This window comes from Castor canadensis, chromosome 9 (genome assembly GCF_047511655.1).
Source record: "Castor canadensis chromosome 9, mCasCan1.hap1v2, whole genome shotgun sequence".
In the NCBI taxonomy this organism is placed as follows: domain Eukaryota; kingdom Metazoa; phylum Chordata; class Mammalia; order Rodentia; family Castoridae; genus Castor; species Castor canadensis.
Genome location: NC_133394.1, coordinates 41,190,485 through 41,216,675, shown reverse-complemented (window position 1 = coordinate 41,216,675; position 26,191 = coordinate 41,190,485). Strand labels below are relative to the sequence as shown.

Genomic DNA, 26,191 nt, shown 5'->3' with positions numbered 1-26,191 from the left:
GGTGTCTAATGCAAAAGTGCTGGAAGAAAGAATAGGGGGGTTTTTAATTGTGGTAAGATATATATAAAATTTTCCATTTTAGCCATTTCAGGATTACAATTCATTGGCATTAAGCACATTCAGAATATTGTGTAACCGTCGTCACTCTTTCCAAAACTTGTTCATCCTCTGACAGATCTCTATCACTGAGCTTTACCTACCCATTCTCCCCTTCCCCCAGCTCTGATCGTCTCTACTCTACTTTCTGACTCAAAGAATTTGCCTCTTCAGAGTCCCTCATATAAAGGGAATCATATGATTTTTGTACTTTGGTGCTTCATTTATTTCACTCAGTATAATGTATTCAAAGTTAGTCACAGTGTAGCCTGTTAAGAATTTCATCCTTTTATGACTGAATAATTCTCTGTTTTGTGTGTGTGTATACACACTGTATTTCATTTTCTATTCCTCTGTGATAAATCTTGGATTGTCTCGCCACTCTGGCTGTTGTGAATAGTGGCACTATGAACTTGCAAGTGTCTGTTAGAATCCCTGATTTCTCCCAGGTGTACACCTACAAGTGGAATTGGACCACACGATAATTCTATGTTCAATATTTTGAGGACCATTGACCTGTTTTCCTCAACAGAGATACCATTTTACATGCTCACCAGCAATAAAGGTTCCAATTTCTATTGTCATCAACACTTGCTATTTTGTTTCTTTTTAGAAAATAATAGCCAGCCTTATTGGTGCAAAGTGTATCTCATTGTGGTTTTGATTTGCATTTCCTAATGATATTGATGCTGGTGTATTTTCATGTGACTCCTGGCCATTCATAAATATTCTTTAGAGAAGAAACTATTCAAATCTGTATCCATTTTAAACTGGGTTGTTCTATTTTTGTTGAGTCAGAGCACTTACAATATTCTGAACACTAATTCTTTATCAGATATATGTTACACACACGTTTTCCCCCATTCTTTGGACAATATATTGACCTTTGAGGCAAAAAATTTTTAAATTTTGATAAAGTCCAATATTTATTCTTTCATTGTTTGTTCTTTTTTGTGTTATACTCAATTATTATCCAGTTCATTGCCAAGAAGATTTTTATCTGTTCCTTCAATGAGTTTCATAATTTTAGCTCTTAAGTTTAGGTATCTGATTGATTTTTAGTTCATTTTGTGTATGGCAAACAGTAAAGGTCTAACTTCACTATTTTGTATGTGAATGTCAGTTTTCCCAGTTGAAAATATTGTCCCTTCTCCCATTGAATGGCCTTGGCACCTTTCTGAAAACAAATTCAGCACGTATGTATGTGAGGGGCTATTTTGGCACCCATTATTCTGTTCCATTAGTCTCCAGTTAGGTGGCACTTAACAATGGGGATAGGCGCTGAGAAATGTGTTGTTAGGTGACTTTGTCATTGTTCAAACATCACCGAATGTACATACACAAACCTAGATGGAATAGCCTGCTACCCACCTACGCACGATACAGCCTGTTACTCCTGGGGCCATGATGTAAGATTAAATCAAGCACAAATAATGCAGTCAGGAGCTGTGTTGAACATGAGATGTATGAGGCTAATGCCAGTGAGACACAAGCACACTGTTTTATAGTAAGTGGAAAGAAAACACCCTACAAATGATGAAAAGTATAGAAAGAGTCAAGTATTTAACTTTGATACTACTATCAGTATGGTAAGTTGACACCTGCACCACCACAGATACCTGATGCATCACACAGTTCTAAGCAGCTCCAATGTCACAGATAGGAACTTCTCAGCTCCATTATACTAGTATGTGTGTGGCATGTGACTGCATATATCCATCCTCACAGCATTACCACACTGCTGTATGCTTACCTTTGGGGTAAGTTTTGAAATCCAAAAGTATGAGTTCTTTAACTCATTACTCTTTTTCAAGATGGTTTTAGATATTTTGGAAAATTCTCCTATACTGGCAAGCAATGTGGCTATTGTTTTAGTCCCTTGGGATTCCATATGCATGTTTAGAAAACATTAAGGTTGTGATAGAGATTGCGTTGAATCCGTAGGTCACTTTGGGTAGTACTGTCAACTTAACAATGTTAACTTTCCATTCATGCACACAAGATGTCTTCCCATTTAGTTATTTCATAACTTCTTCTGCAATGTTTTGTACTTTTGTACAAGTCTTTCACCTTGGTATTAATCAGCTTCAGTTACTACACCAAAATACCTAAGACAATTAACTTAGAAAGACAAGAGGTTTATTTTGCTCATGGTCTGTCCAAGATCAGGTGGCACCATTGCATTCAGCCTCTAGTGAGATGGCCAGATGGCAATGGTGGGGAACACATGTCATAGCAAACCACTCAGATTGTAAACCAAGAAGCAGAAAAAGAGAAGACTGTAAAGGATCCACAATCCCTTTTCAGTCACATCCACAGTGACCTCAGGCCCTACCAATAGGTGCCCCTCTTATAGATCCACAGTACCTCCCAATATACTGCTGCCCTGAGAACCAAATTTCTGACATATGAACCTTTGGGGGACACTTGCCCAAACCATAGCAAGCTCCTCGTTAAGTTTATTCCTAAGCATTTTGTTCTTTTGATACCATTATAAATGGTATTGTTTTCTTAGTCTCCTTTTCAGAATATTCATGGTAAGAGCATAGAACTTCAACTGAATCTTGTGTTTTCTGTACTGCAACTTGGCTGAATTCACTTATTACACCTAATATTTTTTATTGAATCTTTTCTACATTTAAAATCCTGTCATTTGTAGTTAATTTTACCTCTTCCCTTACAATGTCAATGTCTTTTATTTCCCTTTCTTGCCTAATTGCTCTGTCTAGAACTTCAATACTATGTTGAATAGGACTGAAGTGGGCATTCTTGTTTCTGATCTTAGAGGTGAAGTTTTCTCACCACTGAGTATGTTAGCTATGACTTTTTCATATGGAGCTTTTACTTTGTCAAGGTTATTTCCTTTTATTCCTAGTTTGTTGAGTGTCTTTAATCACGGAGTTGAATCTTGTAAAAGTATTCCCTGTACCAATTGAAATGACCATCTTTTCCCCCCTTCTTCATTCTGTGAATGTATTACATTGATTTTTATGTGTTGAACCATCCTTGTATTCCAGAACTAAATCTCACGGGTCATGGTGTACAGTCCTTTTAATATACACTGAATTCAGTTTATTACTGATTTGTTCAGGATTTTTGTGTCAAAATTCATAAGGAATATCAATATAAAGTTTTCTTATAGTCTGTTCATCTACTTGTGAAGTAATTCTGGGCTCATGATATGGTTAGGAAGTATTCCCTCCTCTTAATTTTCTGGAAGAGTTTGAAGATCAGTATTAATTCTTCTTTAAATATTTAAATGAAGCTATGAGTAAGAATACCACTTTAAAAAGTGAGAATGGTTGATAAGAACCATTGCTGTTGTCACGCTTGGCTTGAGACTGCTATCTCACTGTTGTTGACTTTAGGATAAGAGTATGGTTGTGTGTCCAAGCAAGTCTTGGCACCAGGATTGACATGTCAAGAGTGTGAAAGTCTTCAGTTAGCGTCCCTAGAAAGTTTAGCTGGGAAGTTTTCCATTACTGATTCAAACTCTTTAGTACTTACATATTCAGATTTTCTTTGTCTTCGGGATGCAGAACCAGTAGGTCTTGTGTTCCCATGAATTTGTCCATCTCTAGGTGATCCAGTAGGTTGGCATATAAGTGTTCATTGTTCTCTCATAATTCTTTTTATCTCTGTATAATTGGTAGTAATGCGCCTTCTTAGTTTAGAATTTAGCATTCTTTTTTCTTTACTCATTTACTAGAGATTTGTCAATTGTTGCTGTTTTGAAAGAACCAATTTAAACATCCTTTGCTTTTTCAGTTGGCATTCTATGCTCTATTTCCTTTATCTCTAGTTTGTTTTTTTTTTCTTCTGCTAGCTTCAGGTTTCATTTGGTCAACAGGTTATTGGTTTGAGATCATTCTTCATTTTTTTTAATGCATGCCTTGACAGCTATAAATTTTTGTTGCAACCCATAAGTTTTGTAATGCTGTGTTTTCATTATCATTTATCTCAAGGTATTTTCAAGTTTCCTTTTTGATTTCTTTGATCCATTGGTTAATTTGGCTAATTTCCATATTGTATTATTATTATTTGGTTTGGGCAATTTTCTTTTTTCAATGCTGGGGATAGAACCCAGGGCTTCATACATGCTAGGCAAGCATCCTACCACTGAGCTACACCCCAACCCAGGAAATTTCATTTAAAACAGTATCTGCAGCAGGCTTCTCAAAAATTCTCTTGGGAAGGCTGTCTTATAGCAAGGCAACCTTTTTGCACTTTTTCTTGGATATAATTTGATCTCGAGAATGCTGTTTGGACTGTCTAAACCCTACTGCTCTTGTCAATATGTACATTTATGTTAAAGCAGGCCATTCAAAAGTCAGCTGATTACTTACTGGTGAAACACAGTAACTGTGTTGCTAGTACAATCTGGTGCCAGTCCCCCCGCCATGGTGGATCAATTATAGTAACCTGGGACTGGAGTAAAATGACACTTTTCCCATGGTCAAGTGTAGCAGGGTTGATTACTATATGATTATATATATAATATATAATATTACATATATTATATTATATATATGATTATAATATAGATTACTATATGAATGAACTATTAACTTTTTATTAGAAAAAAGTAATTTCCACACTGGAAATTCATCACCTACTTTTCTGGAAGTTTCTGGACAGTACAGTAAAGCAACTCATATACCTAATTAGTGTGCAAAATGTGGGAAAGGTAGGCGGTGGGGGAGACACTTTGGAAATGTAAGCTTGGATTTGTGGCATTCAGATTCACTGACAATGAGTTATATTCCAACAAATATGTGAGTTCAAACACTTGGGGATTCTTTTGCGTTCAAGGCCATTTTGCACTGGGGTGCCAACTCTTTCACTTTTGAAATGTAGTAAATTTCAACCTTCAAAAACAAACTGTGATGGTCACCATAGTCATTGTGGCAGAAAGGTAGCAAACCATAGTCACTGACAACAAAACTCAGCTCTAATGTGTATGAAAATGGGGTCACTTCCTCTTGCCTTGCTTACTTCACAGGGTTTTGTGGAGATTAAGGAATGTACATCACATAGACAATGTAAAATGCTCTGATGAAATGTGCCACATATGAATTAAATGCATATTATATACACATAGCAGTGCACCGTTACCACTCTTCTTATTTTAGTGAGCAGTCCTTTTATGCTCCTGATATTTTTATGTATGTTATCAGAAGAAATGAAATGCTAGAGGTCAAAGTGTATAGAGTGTCTACAACTTTCTTCACAAGCCACAAGTTAGGCTGTTCCTTTTTCATTCTTTTTCTGGAAGAAGACACAGGACTCCTGGGTCGGAGACAGAGGGCTTCCTAACTCGTGGTACAGCAGTCGCCAAAGTCTTGCCACAGTTACTTTGGGTGCCTTTGTCCCCCAAGTCCCACTGGGGCAACTTGGAGAGGTTAAAATGGATGCCACTCTGGTAACTGGTTTGCTTGTCAGTCCAGAACACTTAGCTTGGGGTTTTTACTGTGTTAACAATAATCAGAAACAAGCCTTCTCTTTGAGGCAAAATGCTTCCTTCCCCCTGGAGGTGGCTCACTACAATCACCATCTTGAGAAATGGCCTGAGTAGCTGCAGCTAGGCTATGGATCCCTGGACACACAGCAGAAATGTGCTGGGGTGACTCTCTAGATATTTGCATGAAATAAACTCTGATGTCTGATTGCAGTACTACTAAAATACTAAATCAAAAAGTGGTGAAATTAAGTGACATTGCATTCAGAAAAGTAATTAGGTCCCAATTTCCCCTAACCGTGGCTAGTTAGCTGTCAAGACATCCCCAACATTTTCTTAGCCTTGCAAACCCAAGACACCATTCTATGCAATCAAATTTTGTTTTGTTTTCTTTTTTGAGATAGAGTCCCACAGTGTAGCTGAGACTGGCCTAGAACTCATGATCATCCTGCCTCAGCCTCCTAAATGCTGGGATTGCAGGTGTGCGCCATGATGCCTTGCTCACAGTTGAATTTTTAAATATGTAACTTAGTACTTATGGGGGAATTTTACAGACCAGACATTCACATGTCAATGGCAGGAATTTTATTTATCAACAGCTTTGGTGGATGGTATGGTGACACTCCAATACCTAGTGAACAAAGACATTTTCCTCTCTCAGCAGGAGCCAAAAAAAGTAACAAAGATGATCAACGTTCAAAATTTGTGGTCACCTCTAAACAGGATGACATTACCATGTGGAGGGAAGGAAGGCTCTTTTGCAGTCCAACAATACAATGACCCTGCAGACCTGAGTTTATAGCCATGAGTGCATATATTAAAAAGACTGAAAGATCCCAAATCAATGACCTAATGATATGTCTCAAACTCCTAGAAAAATGAGAACAACCTAATCCCAAAACAAATAGAAGGAGAGAAATAATAAAAATAAGAGCTGAAATCAACGAAATAGAAACCAAAAAAACCATACAAAGAATTAATGAAACAAAAAGTTGGTTCCTTGAAAAAATAAACAAGATTGATAGACCCCTGGCAAACCTGACTAAAATGAGGAGAGAAAAAACCCAAATTAGTAGAATCAGGAATGCAAAAGGGGAGATAACAACAAACACCATGGAAGTCCAGGAAATCATCAGAGACTACTTCAAGAATCTATATTCAAACACATGATCATCCAAAACTGAACCAAGAGGAAATTAATCACCTGAATAGATCTATAACACAAAATGAAATTGAAGCAGCAATCAAGAGTCTCCCCAAAAAGAAAAGTCCAGGACCTGATGGATTCTCTGCTGAATTCTACCAGACCTTTAAAGAAGAACTGATACCAACCCTCCTTAAACTGTTCCATGAAATAGAAAGGGAAGAAAAACTGCCTAACACATTTTATGAAGCCAGTATTACACTTATCCCAAAAGCAGGCAAAGACACCTCCAAAAAGGAGAACTATAGGCCAATCTCCTTAATGAACATTGATGCAAAAATCATCAACAAAATGATGGCAAACCGAATTCAACAACACATCAAAAAGATTATTCACCACGACCAAGTAGGCTTAATCCCAGGGATGCAGGGGTGGTTCAACATACGAAAATCAGTAAATGTAATAAACCACATTAACGGAAGCAAAGACAAAAACCACTTGATCATCTCAATAGATGCAGAAAAAGCCTTTGATAAGATCCAACACCATTTCATGATAAAAGCTCTAAGAAAACTAGGAATAGAAGGAAAGTACCTCAACATTATAAAAGCTATATATTACAAACCTACAGCCAACATTATACTTAATAGAGAAAAACTGAAACCGTTCCCTCTAAAATTAGGAACCAGACAAGGATGCCCACTATCTCCACTCCTATTCAACATAGTACTGGAATTCCTAGCCAGAGCAATTAGGCAAGAAGAAGGAATAAAAGGAATACAAATAGGTAAAGAAACTGTCAAAATATCCCTATTTGCAGATGACATGATCCTATACCTTAAAGACCCAAAAAACTACTCAGAAGCTTCTAGACATCATCAATAGCTATAGCAAGGTAGCAGGATATAAAATCAACATAGAAAAATCATTAGCATTTCTATACACTAACAATGAGCAAACTGAAAAAGAATGTATGAAAACAATTCCATTTACAATAGCCTCAAACAAAATCAAATACCTAGGTGTAAACCTAACAAAAGATGTGAAAGACCTCTACAAGGAAAACTATAAACTTCTGAAGAAAGAGATTGAGGAAGACTATAGAAAGTGGAGAGATCTCCCATGCTCATGGATTGGTAGAATCAACATAGTAAAAATGTCGATACTCCCAAAAGTAATCTACATGTTTAATGCAATTCCCATCAAAATTCCAATGACATTCATTAAAGAGATCGAAAAATCTACCATGAAATTTATATGGAAACACAGGAAGTCATGAATAGCCAAGGTAATACTCAGTCAAAAGAATAAAGCAGGAGGTATCACAATACCTGACTTCAAACTATATTACAAAGCAATAACAATAAAAACAGCATGGTACTGGCACAAAAACAGACATGAAGACCAGTGGAACAGAATAGAAGACCCAGATATGAAGCCACACAACTATAACCAACTTGTCTTTGACAAAGGAGCTAAAAATATACGATGGAGAAATAGCAGCCTCTTCAACAAAAACTGCTGGGAAAACTGGTTAGCAGTCTGCAAAAAACTGAAACTAGATCCATGTATATCACCCTATACCAAGATTAACTGAAAATGGATCAAGGATCTTAATATCAGACCACAAACTCTAAAGTTGATACAAGAAAGAGTAGGAAATACTCTGGAGTTAGTAGGTATAGGTAAGAACTTTCTCAACAAAACCCCAGCAGCACAGCAACTAAGAGATAGCATAGATAAATGGGACCTCATAAAGCTAAAAAGCTTCTGTTCATCAAAAGAAATGGTCTCTAAACTGAAGAGAACACCCACAGAGTGGGAGAAAATATTTGCCAGCTACACATCAAAGGACTGATAACCAGAATATATAGGGAACTTAAAAAACTAAATTCTCCCAAAACTAATGAACCAATTGGGCAAGTGAACTAAACAGAACTTTCTCAAAAGAAGAAATTCAAATAGCCAAAAACCACATGAAAAAATGCTCACCATCTCTAGCAATAAAGGAAATGCAAATTAAAACCACGCTAAGATTCCATCTCACCCCTGTTAGAATAGCCATCATTAGCAACACCACCAACAACAGGTGTTGGTGAGGATGCGGGGAAAAAGGAACCCTCTTACACTGTTGGTGGGAATGTAAACTAGCACAACCACTCTGGAAAAAAATTTGGAGGCTACTTAAAAAGCTAGACATCGATCTACCATTTGATCCAGCAATACCACTCTTGGGGATATACCCAAAAGACTGTGACTCAGGTTACTTCAGAGGCACCTGCACACCCATGTTTATTGCGGCACTATTCACAATAGCCAAGTTATGGAAACAGCCAAGATGCCCCACCACTGATGAATGGATCAAGAAAATGTGGTATCTATACACAATGGAATTTTATGCAGCCATGAAGAAGAACGAAATGTTATCATTCGCTGGTAAATGGATGGAATTGGAGAACATCATTCTGAGTGAGGTTAGCCTGGCCCAAAAGACCAAAAATCCTATGTTTTCCCTCATATGTGGACATTAGATCAAGGGCAAACACAACAAGGGGATTGGACTTTGAGCACATGATAAAAGCGAAAGCACACAAGGGAGGGGTGAGGATAGGTAAGACACCTAAAAAATTAGTTAGCATTTGTTGCCCTTAACGCAGAGAAACTAAAGCAGATACCTTAAAAGCAACTGAGGCCAATAGGAAAAGGGGTCCAGGAACTAGAGAAAAGGTGAGATCAAAAAGAATTAACCTAGAAGGTAACACACATGCACAGGAAATCAATGTGAGTCAATGCCCTGTATAGCTATCCTTATCTCAACCAGCAAAAACCCTTGTTCCTTCCTATTATGGCTTATACTCTCTCTACAACAAAATTAGAAATAAGGGCAAAATAGTTTCTGTTGGGTATTGAGGTGGTAGGGGAGAGAGGGAGGGGGCAGAGTGGGTGGTAAGGGAGGGGGTGGGGGCAGGGGGGAGAAATGACCCAAGCCTTGTATGCACATATGAATAAAAAAAAATGGAGCGCAGAATGAGTCTGGGGAATAATACAAGCTCCTGCCAGTCCCCTGTATGATGGGCAGGGTTCGCATTAGTTTCCCATACAATGTTTTCTAGATAAAGACAGGCCGAAGCCCTGGCCAGCTTGCCCACCTTGCCAGTGTTTCAGGTGGACTGGGACCATCGTTCTTATGAGCTCTCCAGCCACTGCCTGGGTGGACGGGGCAGAAAAACTTTTCTGGTCTTTGCTGTATCACTTCCAGATAACCCAAGATAAAATCTGGACCACAGCCAACAACTTGATCATTGAGCTGTTTTATCCTTCCCTCACCCCATTGAGCTGCTTTTACTCAACTTGCTTTTCAGGGGGCCAGGCCCTCATCTTGTATCAAGGAGTCCAAACATAACTTACTGAAACCTGCTTGGATAGTGACCAAGAGTCCAGTTGAGGACGTTATCCTGTGTCCCCTTTGTGAAGGTGCAAGGAGACATTTCTTTCAGAACTAGGTGACAGAAAAGACTCTAATGCTTTTGCCCCCTTGTGAACAATGAGAATCAGAATTGTAGAGAGCATAACTGATTTTTTTCCATGAATAATCTTATGTTGTAAATTATTTTTCACCGTAAATCTGAGAGTTTACTTACAGTTTCATTAATTGAAGGCTATCATCACCATATTTTAAAACACTGCTTGAAGAAAATAACCATGTTGTTGGTGTGTGTGAGAGTGTGCATGTTAGCAGTAATGGGATTTGAACTCAGGGCCTTGAGGTTGCCTAGCAAGCACTCTACCACTTGAGCCATGCCCCCAGCTCTTTTTTGCTTTATTTTTCAGATAGGGTCTTACATTTTTGCCCAGGGCCAACCTGTGCATATGAGCTGGGGTCCCAAGCATGTATCACCATGCCAAGCTTATTTATTGAGATAGGGTTTCACTAACTTTTTGCCTGGGTTGGCCTCAAACCAGGATCCTCACAGCCTTCACTGCCTCCCGAGTGAGTAGCTGGAATTACAGGTATGAGCCACCACACCTGGCCTCCTCTCGTGGTTTTAATAAATACTCTAAATAAATTTAACAACACATTTAAAAAATTGAAAAAAACATGAATACTAACTATGAAAAGACTGTTGATGTCACTGTGGTTTATTGGGTAAATACAAAGTGTAAGCTCTTGCAGAGTTTTTTCTTTGTAAAGCAAAACCAAAGAGATTAGAAACCAAGTACACACATCCTCTTTTGAACAGAAACATAAATTAGTGTTAACCAACAATTAGGCACTTAAAAAATGTAAATGCAAGATGGCATTTTTGAAGTATAAATTATAGTTATACTCCTGAATTCCTCCTGAAATGCCTTTACAAACACAAAACATAAGAAAAACATATTCTAAACAAAGACAATTTCCTTTTTTTTTTTTTTAAAAAAAAAGAACTTGAATTCAAATCCCATATGATAGATCAGTGATTAAGGTACTGGTGGATAGGAGAAAAGTTTCTGACATTTACATGTTTGATTAAAATGTAAGCATTTAATAAAACTATTACAATAGCATACAATAGATATTCTAATGAAAAATATATGTCAGGAAAATAATGAATTCTAGACTTAAATTTTTTACTTTACAACAAGGCACTTAACACATTGAAACAGTACAGTCAATTTCCAAAAGAATGTCGTTGACCACCTCTCAGGCTTCATAGTAATATCTCTTTTGTGAATATACTATAACTTAATCATACAATTTGCAGCATTAATCATTGCATAGGAGGTAACTTAAATAATGAATTCCAACGTGGCAACTCAAGTAGCTTATATTTATGGTTTCTTCTTTTTTCTTTGAAAGGACAGTTGTAAAGAATTCCACAGTCAAGCGCTCTTCCCATTCATGATTCATTTAGAACACAACATAGTTGGATTAATGAGCAATAAAGTAGACCAGAATTTAAAAATGTGTCTATCTGTATAAAAACTTATCTTTGGGTACCTTTGACATGATTTTCAGTGTTTGGATATCAAAGTCAAGAGCACTTCTTCACAAAAGATCATTTTTACCAATCAAGTTAAATATTTGCAAAATGATGACATTAAAAACAAAGCCACCAGGAACCTGATACACACAAGCAGAAAGCCTTCAATACATTGCATATAACTTACAATATGCCTGATTTAAACATGTAAACTCATTTATTAAGAAATTCCTTCTCACACTTCCTTACACTACAGAGGTGAGTGTGTTAAGGCCGGCTTAAATTTTTAATCAGTTTTACAGTACAAAACAAAAACAAAGTTTAAAATATTCAAGGAACAAGATGTGAACTTTCAGTTTAAAAAAAGAAACTATGAGTTCTAGCGTGTCAATTTTTTAAAAACAAGAAAGACAGTGACTTGGGGTTTCAGAGTAAACAAACTATACATAGTTATAAAGGGAGACATTAATGATTGTGATAGTGAGAGGTAAAAATGGTCTGTAAATTTTCTTTGATCAAATGGAGAAAAGATTAGAATTGCTATTACATATATTCCGAACACACTGTCCCTCTGGAAAGGGTTTTAAATGCCTTAAAATAATTCCTTTCCTATGGTACTTTCAGATTACTGGAAAAATCAAAAAATAAATGTCTTTAAAAAAAAACTTGAAAATACACTTTAAAAAGTGTTGTTTACATTCTGAGACATATAACAAGTTGCCACCAGGGGGCGTTAGTAACACAGCAAAGAATCCTAATGCAATCCCCACAAGTCAGACCAGGAGGTCCAGCCTCACTCCCCAACAGCCTTCCTTCTACAGCAAGATTTGTTTCCCAAGATACCAGTAAATTAAATGACTCATTCACACTTAGTTCAGGTGAAACTGGGAGTAGAATGTTTTCATATCTACTGGAGGAAAACCTTATTTCCATTGGAAAGAATTCAGAAAAAATGTGGTATCATTTATAGGATTTATATGTTATCAGTATTTCACAGGACTAAATTATAGGAGAAGCTTCCAACAGGAGCATCATGGGCTTACAAAAACATGGATGTCTTAATTGGCAAAGAAATGGTGTTGCAATAATGTGCTGCTTTAGCCAGGCGTGGTTTTGAAGGCCTGCAATCCCAGCACTCAGGAGAATGAGGCAGGATTTCGAGTTGGAGGCCAGCCTGGGCAACATTGAGACTGTCTCAAAAAACATGTATTACTGTTGCAAAGGCAACCGTTAAGGTGGGTTAAGGCTGAGGTTTGCTTTGCAGACTTTGTAAATGAGTTTCACTAGTTCTCTTATCTTTCCCATCTTGAAACTTTGATAGTTCTCTCACTTATTTTCAGGTCACATGCCTCCTCAGCATCTGTTAGAGATCTGCGACAAACGTACAGAGAACTCAGGAGCAAGAGAGTCTGCATGTGGGGTCACAGATGCGATAGTATTTTTTAAAAACTGGACTACTTAGGTTTACCGTTTCAAGGGTATCCGATAATCAATGCACAAAGGTTTTTAAAGCTTAAGCACTTTTCCTTATTCAATGAAGGGAACGTAGGTGATCCAAGACATAGCTGAATAAGGATCTCGGGTATTTTGGATTGTTTTATTTGAACTAGAGGCTCAGGGACGGAGCAGAACCCAGGTTTCTGTGTCAGGTAATTTCTCTTGTAATCAGGTAACATGAATTTGAAATCAGGATTTTTAAGCAGAACACCTTGTTCTACCACAACTGTCAATGAATGTTAATAAATGAAAATAAGCAAAAATGACATAGAACTGTGTCGAAGTACATCAGGTAAGATAGGTATACGTTTATTGTTGGTTTACTTAATAAAATACTGGAAAAATCTTTGTGTTTCAAAACCTGCCAAAGACAGGGTTTCAATTCTTGTTTAAAACAACCAGATTAGAGTCTTCCTTTCTGCCTTTGAATTCAACTGTCTTTCCTTTAGTGTTCCTTGTATTGTACAGAGACAAAGCCACTCTGAAAACATACACAGAATTTTAGCACCAAAGGCTGATGGCCCTTGTAAGCAAATGTATATTGTGCTTTTTCAAGCAATTTAAAGTTCAATATTGTATAGTCAAGGCTGACTAATTTATGAGGATAAATTTAGGGATGATTTCCATTCAAAGGGAAGAAGAAATTTCACCTTCAATATAAATGTAACCGCATCCCTCCACCTCCATTCCCTCTCCACCTTCGGCTGATTTTGTAACTTAGAACTTTTTCTAAGATTACTAGAAATCTTACAAATGAATCTGCACATAGTTAAGAAATGAAGCCAAGAATTATCCAAAAGATTCAGTAGCACTAAATAATGTACTAAATCTGACAGTATTAAATCTGATCAGATTTTAAAACGCCATCTTTTTTTGCATTACTTGGAAATAAATTCCCCTTTCCTGTGTAGCTGTAACTGTCCAAAATGCCAATGTTAACAGTATATTACAGTGCAGCACCATTGCTAATTTTCACAGGGTAAGTCAGATTGCTCAGTGGTGGTATATGTCCTTAGGAACAGTTTGTGGAGAGCCAAGTCTCCTTCTAAAAAGGCCAGGAAACATAAACCTTCAGGCTCCAATTCGCTCTTTGTATAACTAATAAGAAATCATTTTAAATGAAATGTGCCCAAATGTCTCTCTGAGTTCCAGTCAGGAGTCTTAAACCTTACACCAGTGCGCCAGCTGGAAGGGGAAAACACTCATTTCCCCGAGGAGTGTGAGCATCAGTTCACACACATCTTTTCAGCCTGTGCTCGTACAGCTGGCAGCCCTGGGGTCCCAGATGCCTCCTTGCCAAGCAGGCAGCACCTGAAGTGTGTATCGAGGACTATTCCTTAGCACAGTGAGCCCCAGTGCTTCCTGTGATCTGTCACAGAAGCTTTAAAGTGAAATATTACACATGTGAAAACAAACATGGGAGTGTCAAACATTTTCATATTTCCTTGAATCACCTTTCTTTTTGAAAAAATAAAATAATGAGTTAAAAAAAAAAAGAGAGAGAAAGTGATACATAGTGCATTGGGTGTAGCAGCAGAGGGCACTCACAGACCTCACTGTAACCTTCCCTGTGACAGGGTAGAAACAAAGTGCACTTGAACTTGACTCCAGCCATAGACTGATTGCCCCTTTCAGAGCCTCCCTCTAAAAAGCATTCTCAACATTAGCTTATTGTATCTACACAGTGGCCATTTATATCCAGATATTTTATTCAAAACATTAACAATTTCTTCTGACCTTGGAGGGAAAAATCCTGAAAAAATGCTGAAATAGAGGATTTTAGTGGAGAAAGAATAAGCAGAGGAATAATATGTTCTTTGGCACCTCTTTTTAAAATCCCAGTTTGGGAGCGTGTCACCAATGAATGAGGAGCTACAGGAAAATATATCTTTCTCAGGATGAATTAAAAAACCAGTCAAAAGGTAATACTTCGTTCATCTTTCCAATCATTTACACAAAATTTGGTCCACTTCTTCATATACCAGTCAGTTCTCCTAAAATAAAAACAAAGCTATCCCTTTGGTTACAGCATGAAACTCTTTTTGGTGTAAGGGCTGATGCCTCTGTTGGCCCTCAGGTAGACTTCTCATTGTCCTCGCCAATCTTCTGGACCCGGGAATACTTTTTGCATGATGACTTGAAGCAGCCAGGAGGCCAGGAGAGTGGCCAAGAGAAGCAGCAAGGAATTGGGCCTTGTACATTTTTCTCAAAAAAATAAAAGATGGGGAACCACCATGCTCGAGACAAGAAATTAGTCTGTGAAGAGACCTTCAAGTTCTGTAAAAGGTAGGAAAAAAGCAAAATGAGACATATTTGATGAATTGCACTCTATTATTCTTAAGTACATAGCCATTCATTAAAAATTAACAGGGGAAACAGAATCGAGATCCTATGGCAGTAACTGCACTCATGCCTTTTCCCTAACTCCGCCACGACAAGTCTGGTCCCCAACACACTAATGTACCCTTTTCTCTCTGTTTCTCCTGCCTACAGTAAGAATGGAGGCTCAGGAATGGATGTGGCAGGTATTCAGGAGGAATGATATGTAGGCTATGTTGTGGTCAAATCTAGGGGACAAGGAAAAGTGAAAGAAGAGCTTAGAAGACTGAACATATTTAAGAGGAAAGAAGAAAATTTTGGCTCAGTGGGGTCAGGAGGCATCTAGATGAAAATGTAAGAAGGTAGATGAGAGCCCATAGAATACAAGAGAAATAAAAGAATCCATTGGAAGAGCATTTATCAGTGGACATGAAGAGTTCAAAGTGGTCCTTCAGGAGTGACTACTAATTGCTTACAATGATCTGAACATATGCACCAGACAACATGGTAAAGTCTCTTCAGAGATAAGTCAGTCATGGTCCACATACCAACTCTATTATGCCAAGGACACACACAAGGCTGGAAAGACAGGGAAAGGGGGTATAAGTCAACCTTGGGCCTAGAGGAAGAGCACAGGAGTTGGGAAAGCTTCCCCAAAAAGGGGCCATTTGAGCAAGCTTTTTTAAGAATGGATGAGAGTAGAAAGGAGAGGTCTTCTGGAAACAGGAAGAAGCAGAAGCAAGGACGGATAAAAAAGGAAGGCACAGGGCACCAATCACCAAAGATGTAACAACTCCAATAATTTATAAGCTTTTTGTTTGCCCTTAAAAAATAGCTGTCATCTTTCCCTCAAAATTAGGTTCTTTAGGGACAGGGAGCCTGTCTTCTTCCCAAGCTGTACAGCCATGCTGTCACAAAGAAGGTTCTAGATTTTAATGTAGCATATATATTGAGTTCTACTATAACTCAGGTGATACTGAGTAATTCTACAGCATTTCAGTAAGTTATGTTTAAGTGAACTGACCAAACCACGCTCCTGGGTTGCCACAGTGGTCATTCCCGTGACACTACCTAATATCCCACTTTTTGGAAAGGGTCCACTGCATATAAAGGAAAGGAGTCACCCAAGGACCTTCACTGCTCTCACCTTTTCATTGGCCATTGCATGGTACCACCAAAACAGTCGAGTTGTGATGTAATATGCAATGATCACATCAACAGTGTAGTGTTCGTGTGCTACAAGGATGCAGATGATCCCGGCAGCACTCAGCAGCCAGCAGATTAAGTGATACCACCAGAAGTGACGAGGCGAATCTGGACAGTGGAAAAATTACAGTTAATAAGATTCCCAGAATTTATACCTCATTCATTTATTTGTAGTGCTGGGGATCAAACCTACGGCCTTACACATGCTAAGCTCACAACTCAGCTCTAATCCCAGTTTCCAGAGATTAATTTCATGATTACAATTTGTCCTAATGACCTTAAGTAGAATAAGCTAGCATTATTACTGGAAGGAGAAAACTGCTAGCCCAAAATGAGTCACTATGAACCACCTGGGATTTGCTCAGGTAGGAAAGGGGAAAAGAGGACCACTGGTAGCAGGTACAATAATCCTTACTGGGGGAAGGGTAGTGGTAACAGATATTCTAGGCTTTGTCCACCGCTAATAAACCATTTAAAGAGGAAGAGAACGGATTGTTTATTAGATTGACTGGAATTGGCTCCGACTGGCTGACACATTAAGTGTATTGCAAAGAGAAACAGTAGGGGGTCAAAGGAAAGGTGGCTATCTAGGAAGATCAATGAAAAAGCAAGAATAATACGAGCTCTTAAATTTACCTTCGTTTCTCCAGGCGTGTTTGGGGGTTGGGATGAAGAATGGCATTGTGACAAGTAGCATTTTGATTCTCAGCAATTCTTTTTTTTTTTTTTTTTTTTTTTTTTCATTTTTCTTTTATTATTCATATGTGCATACAAGGCTTGGTTCATTTCTCCCCCCTGCCCCCACCCCCTCCCTTACCACCCACTCCACCCCCTCCCGCTCCCCCCCTCAATACCCAGCAGAAACTATTTTGCCCTTATCTCTAATTTTGTTGTAGAGAGAGTATAAGCAATAATAGGAAGGAACAAGGGGTTTTGCTGGTTGAGATAAGGATAGCTATACAGGGCATTGACTCACATTGATTTCCTGTGTGTGGGTGTTACCTTCTAGGTTAATTCTTTTTGATCTAACCTTTTCTCTAGTTCCTGGTCCCCTTTTCCTATTGGCCTCAGTTGCTTTAAGGTATCTGCTTTAGTTTCTCTGCGTTAAGGGCAACAAATGCTAGCTAGTTTTTTAGGTGTCTTACCTATCCTCACCCCTCCCTTGTGTGTTACCTTATTGACAACAGCACTATGAAGCACTCCCTAGTTCAGAGCCATTCATTGTGGTGCACACCTGTAATCCTAGCACTCGGGAGGCTGAGGCAGGGAGATCACAAGGGTGAGGCCAGCCTAAGCTGTATAGTTAAGACTTTACTTAAAAAATAAAACACACACTCAGTATTCTTGCCAATCTACTTCTGGACTGTTAACCTTTCTGGCAAAGCCACCAAGAAGTGCATACCGTTGACCAGCTGCAAAAGAACTGCATTACAAACCAGGTTAACATGGTCCCACACCCCACGGCCTTCTCACGCGTGCTAATAACAGATGCAGTTGGAACCCATTTATCTCTAATTACTTGGCCATCTGTTTCTTTTCTTTTCTTCTATTTTAAGCTTTATTGTCTCACAAAAAGTTTAATAATCCAATAAACAAATTTATTTCATATTGAACTTTGTTTATATTTATTGTGATAGTTTCAAGTGTAGAAGAATGACAAATAACAAAACCATGTGTTTCTAAAACTTAAAATGCCCGATCAGTTATCACCCATAGAAAAACTGAGTTTTGGTAAAACAGCCTTTCTGTTAGTTCCAAGTAGAACAGTAAGAAAGTAAACCCATATTTGTATTTGAAAGTCTGATTTTCTAAATTTGGATATGCTCTCATTATTTCTCAATTGCTTCATCCTGTCACTAAGTTCTCCAAGACAACTCACAGAATCCTAGAATTTTAATGTTGAAGAGGCCTCATGCTTACAGCTTGGGGCCAGATCCAGTTCCCACTGCCATTCTGCTAGGCTCAGGATGTAAAAAACTGAAGCTGCACTGAGAGCCGTGGAGGCCCCATGAGAAATCTCATTCTCTCGCATCCAGAGCCCAGCACTCCCTAAGGTCTTACGCCAACCCTGCTTCCCTCCTATGAGTCACCGCTTACTTATTAACAGTCCACAATGTGTGGACCCACCACAACTATTTTGAATTTGTTAGTCACAAGAAGCAAAGCTGAAGTAGGTAAGGAGTAAGGAGGTGCCTGAATGATCATCTTACTACCCAGGGAATTTAAGAGTGGCTGGAAACCCTAGCCGTACTCTCCTTTAAACATGGATTTTCTATGGCGCCACCACATTGAGACCACTACTTACTAACACTGGCTGAGCTTCTCCCCTACTACACACAAAAGGTAGAAGCCTTTTTTGTGGTGGTTCTGAGACAGGGTCTCACCACATAGCCCAGGCTTGCCTTGAACTCATGGTCCTCCTGCCCCAGCTTCCCCAGTGCTAGGATTACAGGTGTGACCTATCACTCCTGCCTATTAGAAGCTATTTTGAAATAGAAATGGCAAAATGGAAATCCTCTTTGCATTCTTATTCTACCCACAGGGATAACATCGAGCTCAAAGATGATGACACAAACAATAATGGGCTTTGCCATTAGTGTGGAATCTTGGACATAGTTGGCATTGAACAATAGACACATTGGAGTTGGTGTTGGGAGCAAAGGTTTGTAAAAATGGCTCTTGATTAGTCAAATATTTGATATTAATAGCATGGCAGATTTCTCTAGGTGAATTTTATAAGGAATCCAGGACCCAGTGGTAATATTTGCATAATTGGATAAATCCCTCTCTCATTAACCCACAAAATGGTCCTGTTCCCACATTTTAATATGGTCTCACAACTAAATTTAAAATCATTTATCACAACAGAGCAAACAAGGGAAGAGTCTAAGCTGATCAAAAGGCAGGGGAGCAAATCATATATAAGCAATGCATCTAATTCTAGAAGCAGACTTTTCAAAGAAACCCCAGGAAACACTGCTTACTCAGAACAATACCACATGGTGTAATTTAGAAGATGACTTTTCTCTAATTGCAGAGGAAATAGGCCTAAACATGGAATTCCCTATTTATGTACAGAACTGACTACAAAGATTAGTTTGTAATAAACAGTATAGATTTGTCATTTTATTTCTTACCAAAAATTAGAAAAAGAATGTCATTCTTTCCATATTATACATAAACTTACACAGTTTTAAATAACCCCATGCCAAAATCACATTGTAGGGGGAAAATGTGTCTACATATGATGAGACTTTATTAAAGTATAAAATTAACCACAAGTTGCTCTGCTATTACTCTAAGGTGAAAGAACATAATAAATATACCCTGCTTATGAATAAGTAGACCATTTCTAGACAACTTAAATTTCTAAAAATTCTAAATAGAGCCAATAAATTAAGACCATAACCTGTAAAGTCAACCTCCTGGAGTATGAATACCTGATCCTCCAAATTCTAGCTGTGGAACATGGCCAAGTCACTTTCTCTACACTTAAGTAGAGAAATGGGGGAAAAGAATAACCTCCATCATGGAGGAGTGGCAAGGATTGAGTTAATTTGCACCACTGGCTTAGATAGTGCCTGGCATGGAAGTCATCTATATTCTATCAGTTAACGTCACTGTCTTCAGTTATTTTTTGAAAACTGCCATCAGTTTCCTGGGTTGCTTTCTCTTCATTACTTTATAGTTTTCAATCCATAGTGGTTTCACCAACTTCTTCTCACCCATCGTCTTCCATAAGCTTCTTATGATCCTTAGGTGAGAGAGAAGACCCTGCAACCTACACATACCTCTGTACTAGAAAATGATCAATGCTATACAGATGGAATTTGCCTGGACAAATGTTAGAATGAGAAACATAAGCAACACACACCTCCAGAACCAGTAACTAGGTATTACAAATGTGGTGGTTAAATTTAAAGAAGAGACCATCCCCTGATGTTGGTACAGAGACAGATTTTGGCCCAGCTTTCCCCACCTTTTCCCCCCCGTATGAGTGGAAATAAGGGACAGATGTAGAGGCCTGTGACCTTTAAATCAAAGATGATGAAGATCCCACGCTTAGCTAACCCCATTTGGATTAACGAAAGGCCAAAAGAAAGGGCAAAGCAAGGAGGATGGGGCAGAGGCCTTTATCTGCAGGTCTCTGCCCAAAGCTCTTCTAAGTGCTGAGAACTGAGATGAGTCTCTGCAAACACTGGCATGGGGCATCTTAGAACTACAGATGATGGACACCCAAGAGCTTTGTGGGCATGAAGGAAGAAGCATCGCTTCAAAAGGACTTTGAGAAAATGGTCCCAAACCTCAGAAAACTGCAAAACTGGGATGTGCTGGGCAGCAAAAACCAAATATAATCCTACAGTACATGAGCTATTATTTCATCAATAAAACCCACTAGAAAGCCCTCAGAATGCAGAGGCAGGTGAGTATAAGTTCAAGCCCAAGCAAGGGCTGTGTAGTGAGACTTTATCTCAAAAGAGAAAAAAAGATGAAGAAAAGCTACTGGAAACAAGGATTTTATATAATGGGAAATAAGGATATAAATACAGAAACATGTTTCTTAAGAAGAAAATAATTAGTATTGGCAAAACGCTGCATCAGGAAGCCTTGTAAAGCAGAGAAGTTGCTGTAAATGGTGAAATGGACCAAAGTAGGACCAGGAAACAGGTTTAAAGGGGAAACACTTGAACGAGTTATTTAGAATCCTGGAATGGCAGCATCATTTACATTTGACTTTAGAATAATGCAAAGGTCGTTTACATTTGGCTTTCAAATGCACTGATTCTTTTTGCAATCAATTTGATGTTTATGTTCTTCTTATTTCCAATATTAAGATAGGTTTTCTTACCTTAAAAAGTACTAACCAAGAAGTGAGATGTTTGGGAGCCATGCTAAATGCTAAAGAGGGGTTAGCATTGGGGTTTTAAGATTTTAGTGTTCAAATCACAAATGACTAGTCAAAATGACAAGATACCCACAAATGTGCACATGAATGTACACACAGACATACACAACTACTTATACCTGTCCCTCTCATAGCTAAAAGTCCAATAGAATAAGGACTCCTATCAGTTTCAAGGCCTAGGGACCCCTCCCACCACAGCAATCAATTCAGCGGGGGTGAGCTGTTACTTACATTCTTTGATGAACAAGTAAGTGAGCGTCAGTACAACTGTGTGACCACTGAAGAGGAAGTCTCCACACAGGATGTGTGATCCAGTTATGGACAACCCACCACCAGAAATCAATCGTAGAATCCGTTGTATTTTTGCCTGAGAGTCTCCGTTGAGCTGAATGACACAAGATGATTCAGAAGAAAATTTACCAGCTGGTAAAATCGTGTTTCGGTATAATTTTATGACACATAGAAAGGTCACCAGGTTGTGAATTTTTTTTTCCCTTTAACCTAAAAAAGTCAAAAAGAATCTGAGGGGAAACTCCTCGAACTCGGTTCAGTTCATTGTATTGGCTAGTTTTATTGACACATTTTAAATTATTCAGTGTGTTACTAATAATATATTTTGGTGGTATTATGTCCTTGGGCAAAGCTTTTAAAAATATTAATAACCAATGACTTCACCACAGTGCTGCACTAAAAAAGCAGATCAAAGCTACTTTCTTTCCTTTTTGCAGGGGAGGAAGGTTTTGGACAGTTAATATTTGATTCAGCTGCATACCACGTTACTAATATTCTACAGTGCACTGGTACCTTATATTAAGTGTATTAATGTCTCAAGTGTATTAATGTCTGATTATAACATTTATGGCTAGAAAGAGGAGCTGCCACTGACGAAATAATCTAAGTTTGAAAAGGACAGATTGGGGATTGTACTGACAGCTTTAAAAATGCGTAGCTTTGGTCAGGAGAAACACCCTCCCAAAGAACCTGTGTGCTATGGCAGGGGGTCAGGACAGCACACACTTGGCCATGGGTTGGAAGCCCTTAGAAACCACAGTGATGGCATGGGATGTAAGATGGACTGGGGCAGGAATTTCAGGCAATAGTCAACAATTTATACACTATTAAAATTTAAGCCTACAGGAAGGAGTTTTGGTCAGAAAGAAGGCGTGGAAAACTGAAACACACAAACTCTGGAGGCCTAGATGGAGGGTTTCAACCAGCCTAGTACAAGGCAAAACAGACTTAGAAAATCAAAGAAGGATACTCAGGATGGGATCCGGTAATAATACACATGGAAGAGAAATGCAGGAAGACCATTGCTAACTATTTATTTGGGACCTGAAAGACAGGTGTATGACATGCTGCCTTTTGTACTCAATGATGAGCCTTTTGACCAACTGGCCCCCAAAACATGGCCAGTCTGGCCACAATAGTAGTTAGGATTCATTCCCGAGGAAGACACGAGAACTGTTAACAGACTGCACAAGTCACCCAGAAGTACGCATTCAAAAAACTACATAGCATGGGACTCATCCTTGATATTGAGGATACAATCAAGCCATGTGTTTTATCAGATCAGTCACCATCCTTCAGGACTTTGTCATGAGCTTGGTACAAACACCTATCAACGCTGAGATCGAATAAAAGGCACACACACTCTGCACAACCATTTTAACTGCTCCCAGTTTAAAAGGACACATTATTCTTCATTTCAAAACCACTGTGTTTTTTTTTTGCCACTCACTCATCTCAACTCTATACTCTAATTTTCTGAAGGCAGAGGCAATTAAAGCCATCAGTCCCCTTACTTAGGGTCAGATGGGGTCAGGTATAAACAAGCCAAACCACACACCCCCTTCCCTCCCTCTCTGATCAGCAGTGTTGGATCCCTTATCCATGGCTTTGCTTTTTGAGGTCTGTTACTCAGTCAACCACAGTTTGAAAATATTAAATGGAAAGTTCCCCAAAAAACAATTCACAAGTTTAAATAACTTTTAATTACAATATATTGGAACACTTTTCCTATTTTATCATTAGTTATTTTTAATCTCTTATTGTGCCTAACTTATAAATTAAACACAATAATAATGAATGTACTGGAAAAAACTGTATTTGCACTGTCTGCAGTTTCAGGCATCCATTGGGTGTTTTGGAATATACCCTCCTGATAAGGAGGACTACTGATAGCATTTGTTGAGGTACACATTTACAGAACGGAAAAAGGAGTCTCTTCTTGCTTTTTTAGTTCATAATTCTTCAGTCCCATCACTGCTAATTCTGAGACGTGAGATCATGTTTAATATAAATGCTAAGTAAAACCTCAAGAGACAAAAGGAGAATAGCAAGGTTAAAGTTACTGGATTTTTTTCTCTAGTTCTGTTCCAGTTTGTTGGGGTCCTCCCTTCACACATTGCATTTGACTCTCCTTCCTGCTCATTTCCCTGCTTATAGACACCAGTCTATGCAGTTACTGGATATGAAACTGAAGATGCAGAAACCTAAGAAGAGAAGCATCAACCAAAGCAGCTAAAGCAGATGGGGGCTCCGATGTCCTCAAGGGCCCTGCAACTGTGACCTCCACCTGCCACTTTCCACAAAAGTGAATTAGGTACAGGACAGTCCAATGTAGCTGCTACCAGATGAGAAATCTGACCTCGGCAATGCCCTTCAATTAAGAAGAGAGGCTCTTTGGCCATCCATGGCCATGGTGAAAGAGAGAACCAGTCCCAAAAGGCTTTCTCAGGGCAGCCAAACATTCTTGTATGTGGCAAAATGATTTGGAAAAATGAAATTCTTTACTGAACCATTTCATAATAAGTGGGCCAATGTTTACCTAAATACACTTTGAAGCACACAAATATTCTGATTGCAAACTAAACTGTAAGCAAGGGGACTTAAAGTGAGACGTAGGATAGGTGAGGAAGAAGACAACTAGAAAACTGTGAAGGCCATGGATCTCACTGTGACACTCTGGAGGGCAACAACCTGTACAAGGTATCGGTGACTAGATGGGATGCCCTCTCATGGAGACTGGACCTCTGTCCTTGGCTGAGCCTGAAGGACATTCGACAGAGTCAGCAACCCAGGAAACAGGTAGATTATCTAAGAACCTTGTAACCACAAGAATCTCAGCAGATGGACCAAATTTAGCACACAAACCTAGATCCTCTTCCACAATACCACATTTCAGGTGAGACGGAGTGATCCGTGTGTGCTTTACCAAACCGAGATCAGGGCACCTACAGCCTGCTTGTGCTTCAGGAAGAGGTGACAACTGAACACGGCAGATGATTAGTGAGGAAGCTTCCGGAGTTTCCATCAGGAGTGTTTGTGGCTTGGTTATCCCATGGCCTGTTTACTGATGTGGCTTCCAAAAATTGCAGCTCTTCCATGGAGAGCAATCTTTAATTAACTTTCTTTCTGTAATCACAGCAATTCGTTCCTGTAAACCTCATCTGTTACCAGGATGGGCTTGCCCTTCTTTCTGAGGCCATTTCTCCACTGAACACATGGCAGTAGCCCATCACAAGTGTTTATTATGCTTCCCAACTCCTCCCATGTCTTAAATTAGTTTCATTAAAAATCAGCCAATGTTTAAATTCAATATGTACACTGTTTTAATTAGGGACACTTTCTGCTTTGATGGCTTTGGAAAATTATAACTTCTCCAAACCACACCTATATTTGGTAAGGGAGACGTCTGGCTTCTTAGAACAACTCTATTTTTCTTTTACCTCAGACATCTGCTTTGTGTTCAGTAAAATGTTAGGCCTCATTCCTTTGTCCAGAAAGGACATGATTTGTAAGTTTCCATATTAAAAACCAGGGAGTACAGGGTCAAAGGTAATTAACAGCCTTCTTGTGAACGGACGTGACATGCGAAAACTGTAATTCTTGCCTAGGACAGTTACAATAGATGCCCTCACACTATGTCTGTAAAAGGCCACTCCATCTTTCCAATTGCTAAAGTCTTTGGGATCATCCTTGACTTCCCACTCTCAAACCCATCTCCAAATTATTAACACATTCTGTTGATCCTACCTTCAAAATGAATCCTAAACTGAGTGACTTCTCGTGGCTTCCACAGCCACCCCCAATTTAAATTCCTACAACGGCTAATCATTCACCATCCCAACTCCCTGCTCTTTAACCCAGTCTGACTAAGCTATTTTCTTGACCCGCAACTCTCATCCCATCTGGCTTACGCTGTCATTGGCCCCTGCTCAAATGCTTCCTTATTAAAGTTTTTCCAGACATTTGTATAAAATAGTTGCTACCTTCATACTGCTCTTTGTCTGACAATCATCTGACTTCTTATTATGGGATACACTATGAATTTATTTAGTATTTTTCATCCATCAGTAGGTTACAAGCTCCAAGGAAGGGACTTTGTTTTGGTTACCACAGTGTCTGATACATAATCACAATACTCACTGAATGAATGCATGAAGGTATGAGTATATGAGAAGGTTAAAAAAAGCAGAAACTCAAACAATGATAATCTTCAGTTAGTAGAAAATGAATTCTTACATAAAGATGTACATTTCTTAATGAATACCTTTTAATTTCTTTCCCCCAGTCTAAAAAACATAGAAAACATCCTA

General features: G+C 38.7%; 1 protein-coding gene and 1 long non-coding RNA gene across 10 annotated transcripts in view; one reads left to right on the top strand and one right to left on the bottom strand.

The window, feature by feature from the left end:
* LOC109684303 (uncharacterized) overlaps positions 1-26,191 on the top strand; it is a 191,680-nt gene that overhangs the window by 55,563 nt on the left and 109,926 nt on the right. The gene's annotated exons all lie outside the window — the stretch shown is intronic.
* The window catches only part of Sgms2 (sphingomyelin synthase 2), a 77,818-nt gene continuing 63,386 nt past the window's right edge, over positions 11,760-26,191 (bottom strand). For 4 of the 5 annotated variants that reach the window (XM_020160621.2, XM_074041509.1, XM_074041511.1 and 1 more), the window contains 3 exons: positions 21,822-21,975; positions 16,626-16,792; positions 11,760-15,436 (listed from right to left, as the gene is read on the bottom strand). In XM_020160621.2, coding sequence (XP_020016210.1) covers positions 15,233-15,436; positions 16,626-16,792; positions 21,822-21,975 — 525 coding nt within the window. In that variant the 3' untranslated portion in view covers positions 11,760-15,232. The remainder of the gene's footprint in view (positions 15,437-16,625; positions 16,793-21,821; positions 21,976-26,191) is intronic. The other variant, XM_074041508.1, reaches the window with a different exon arrangement.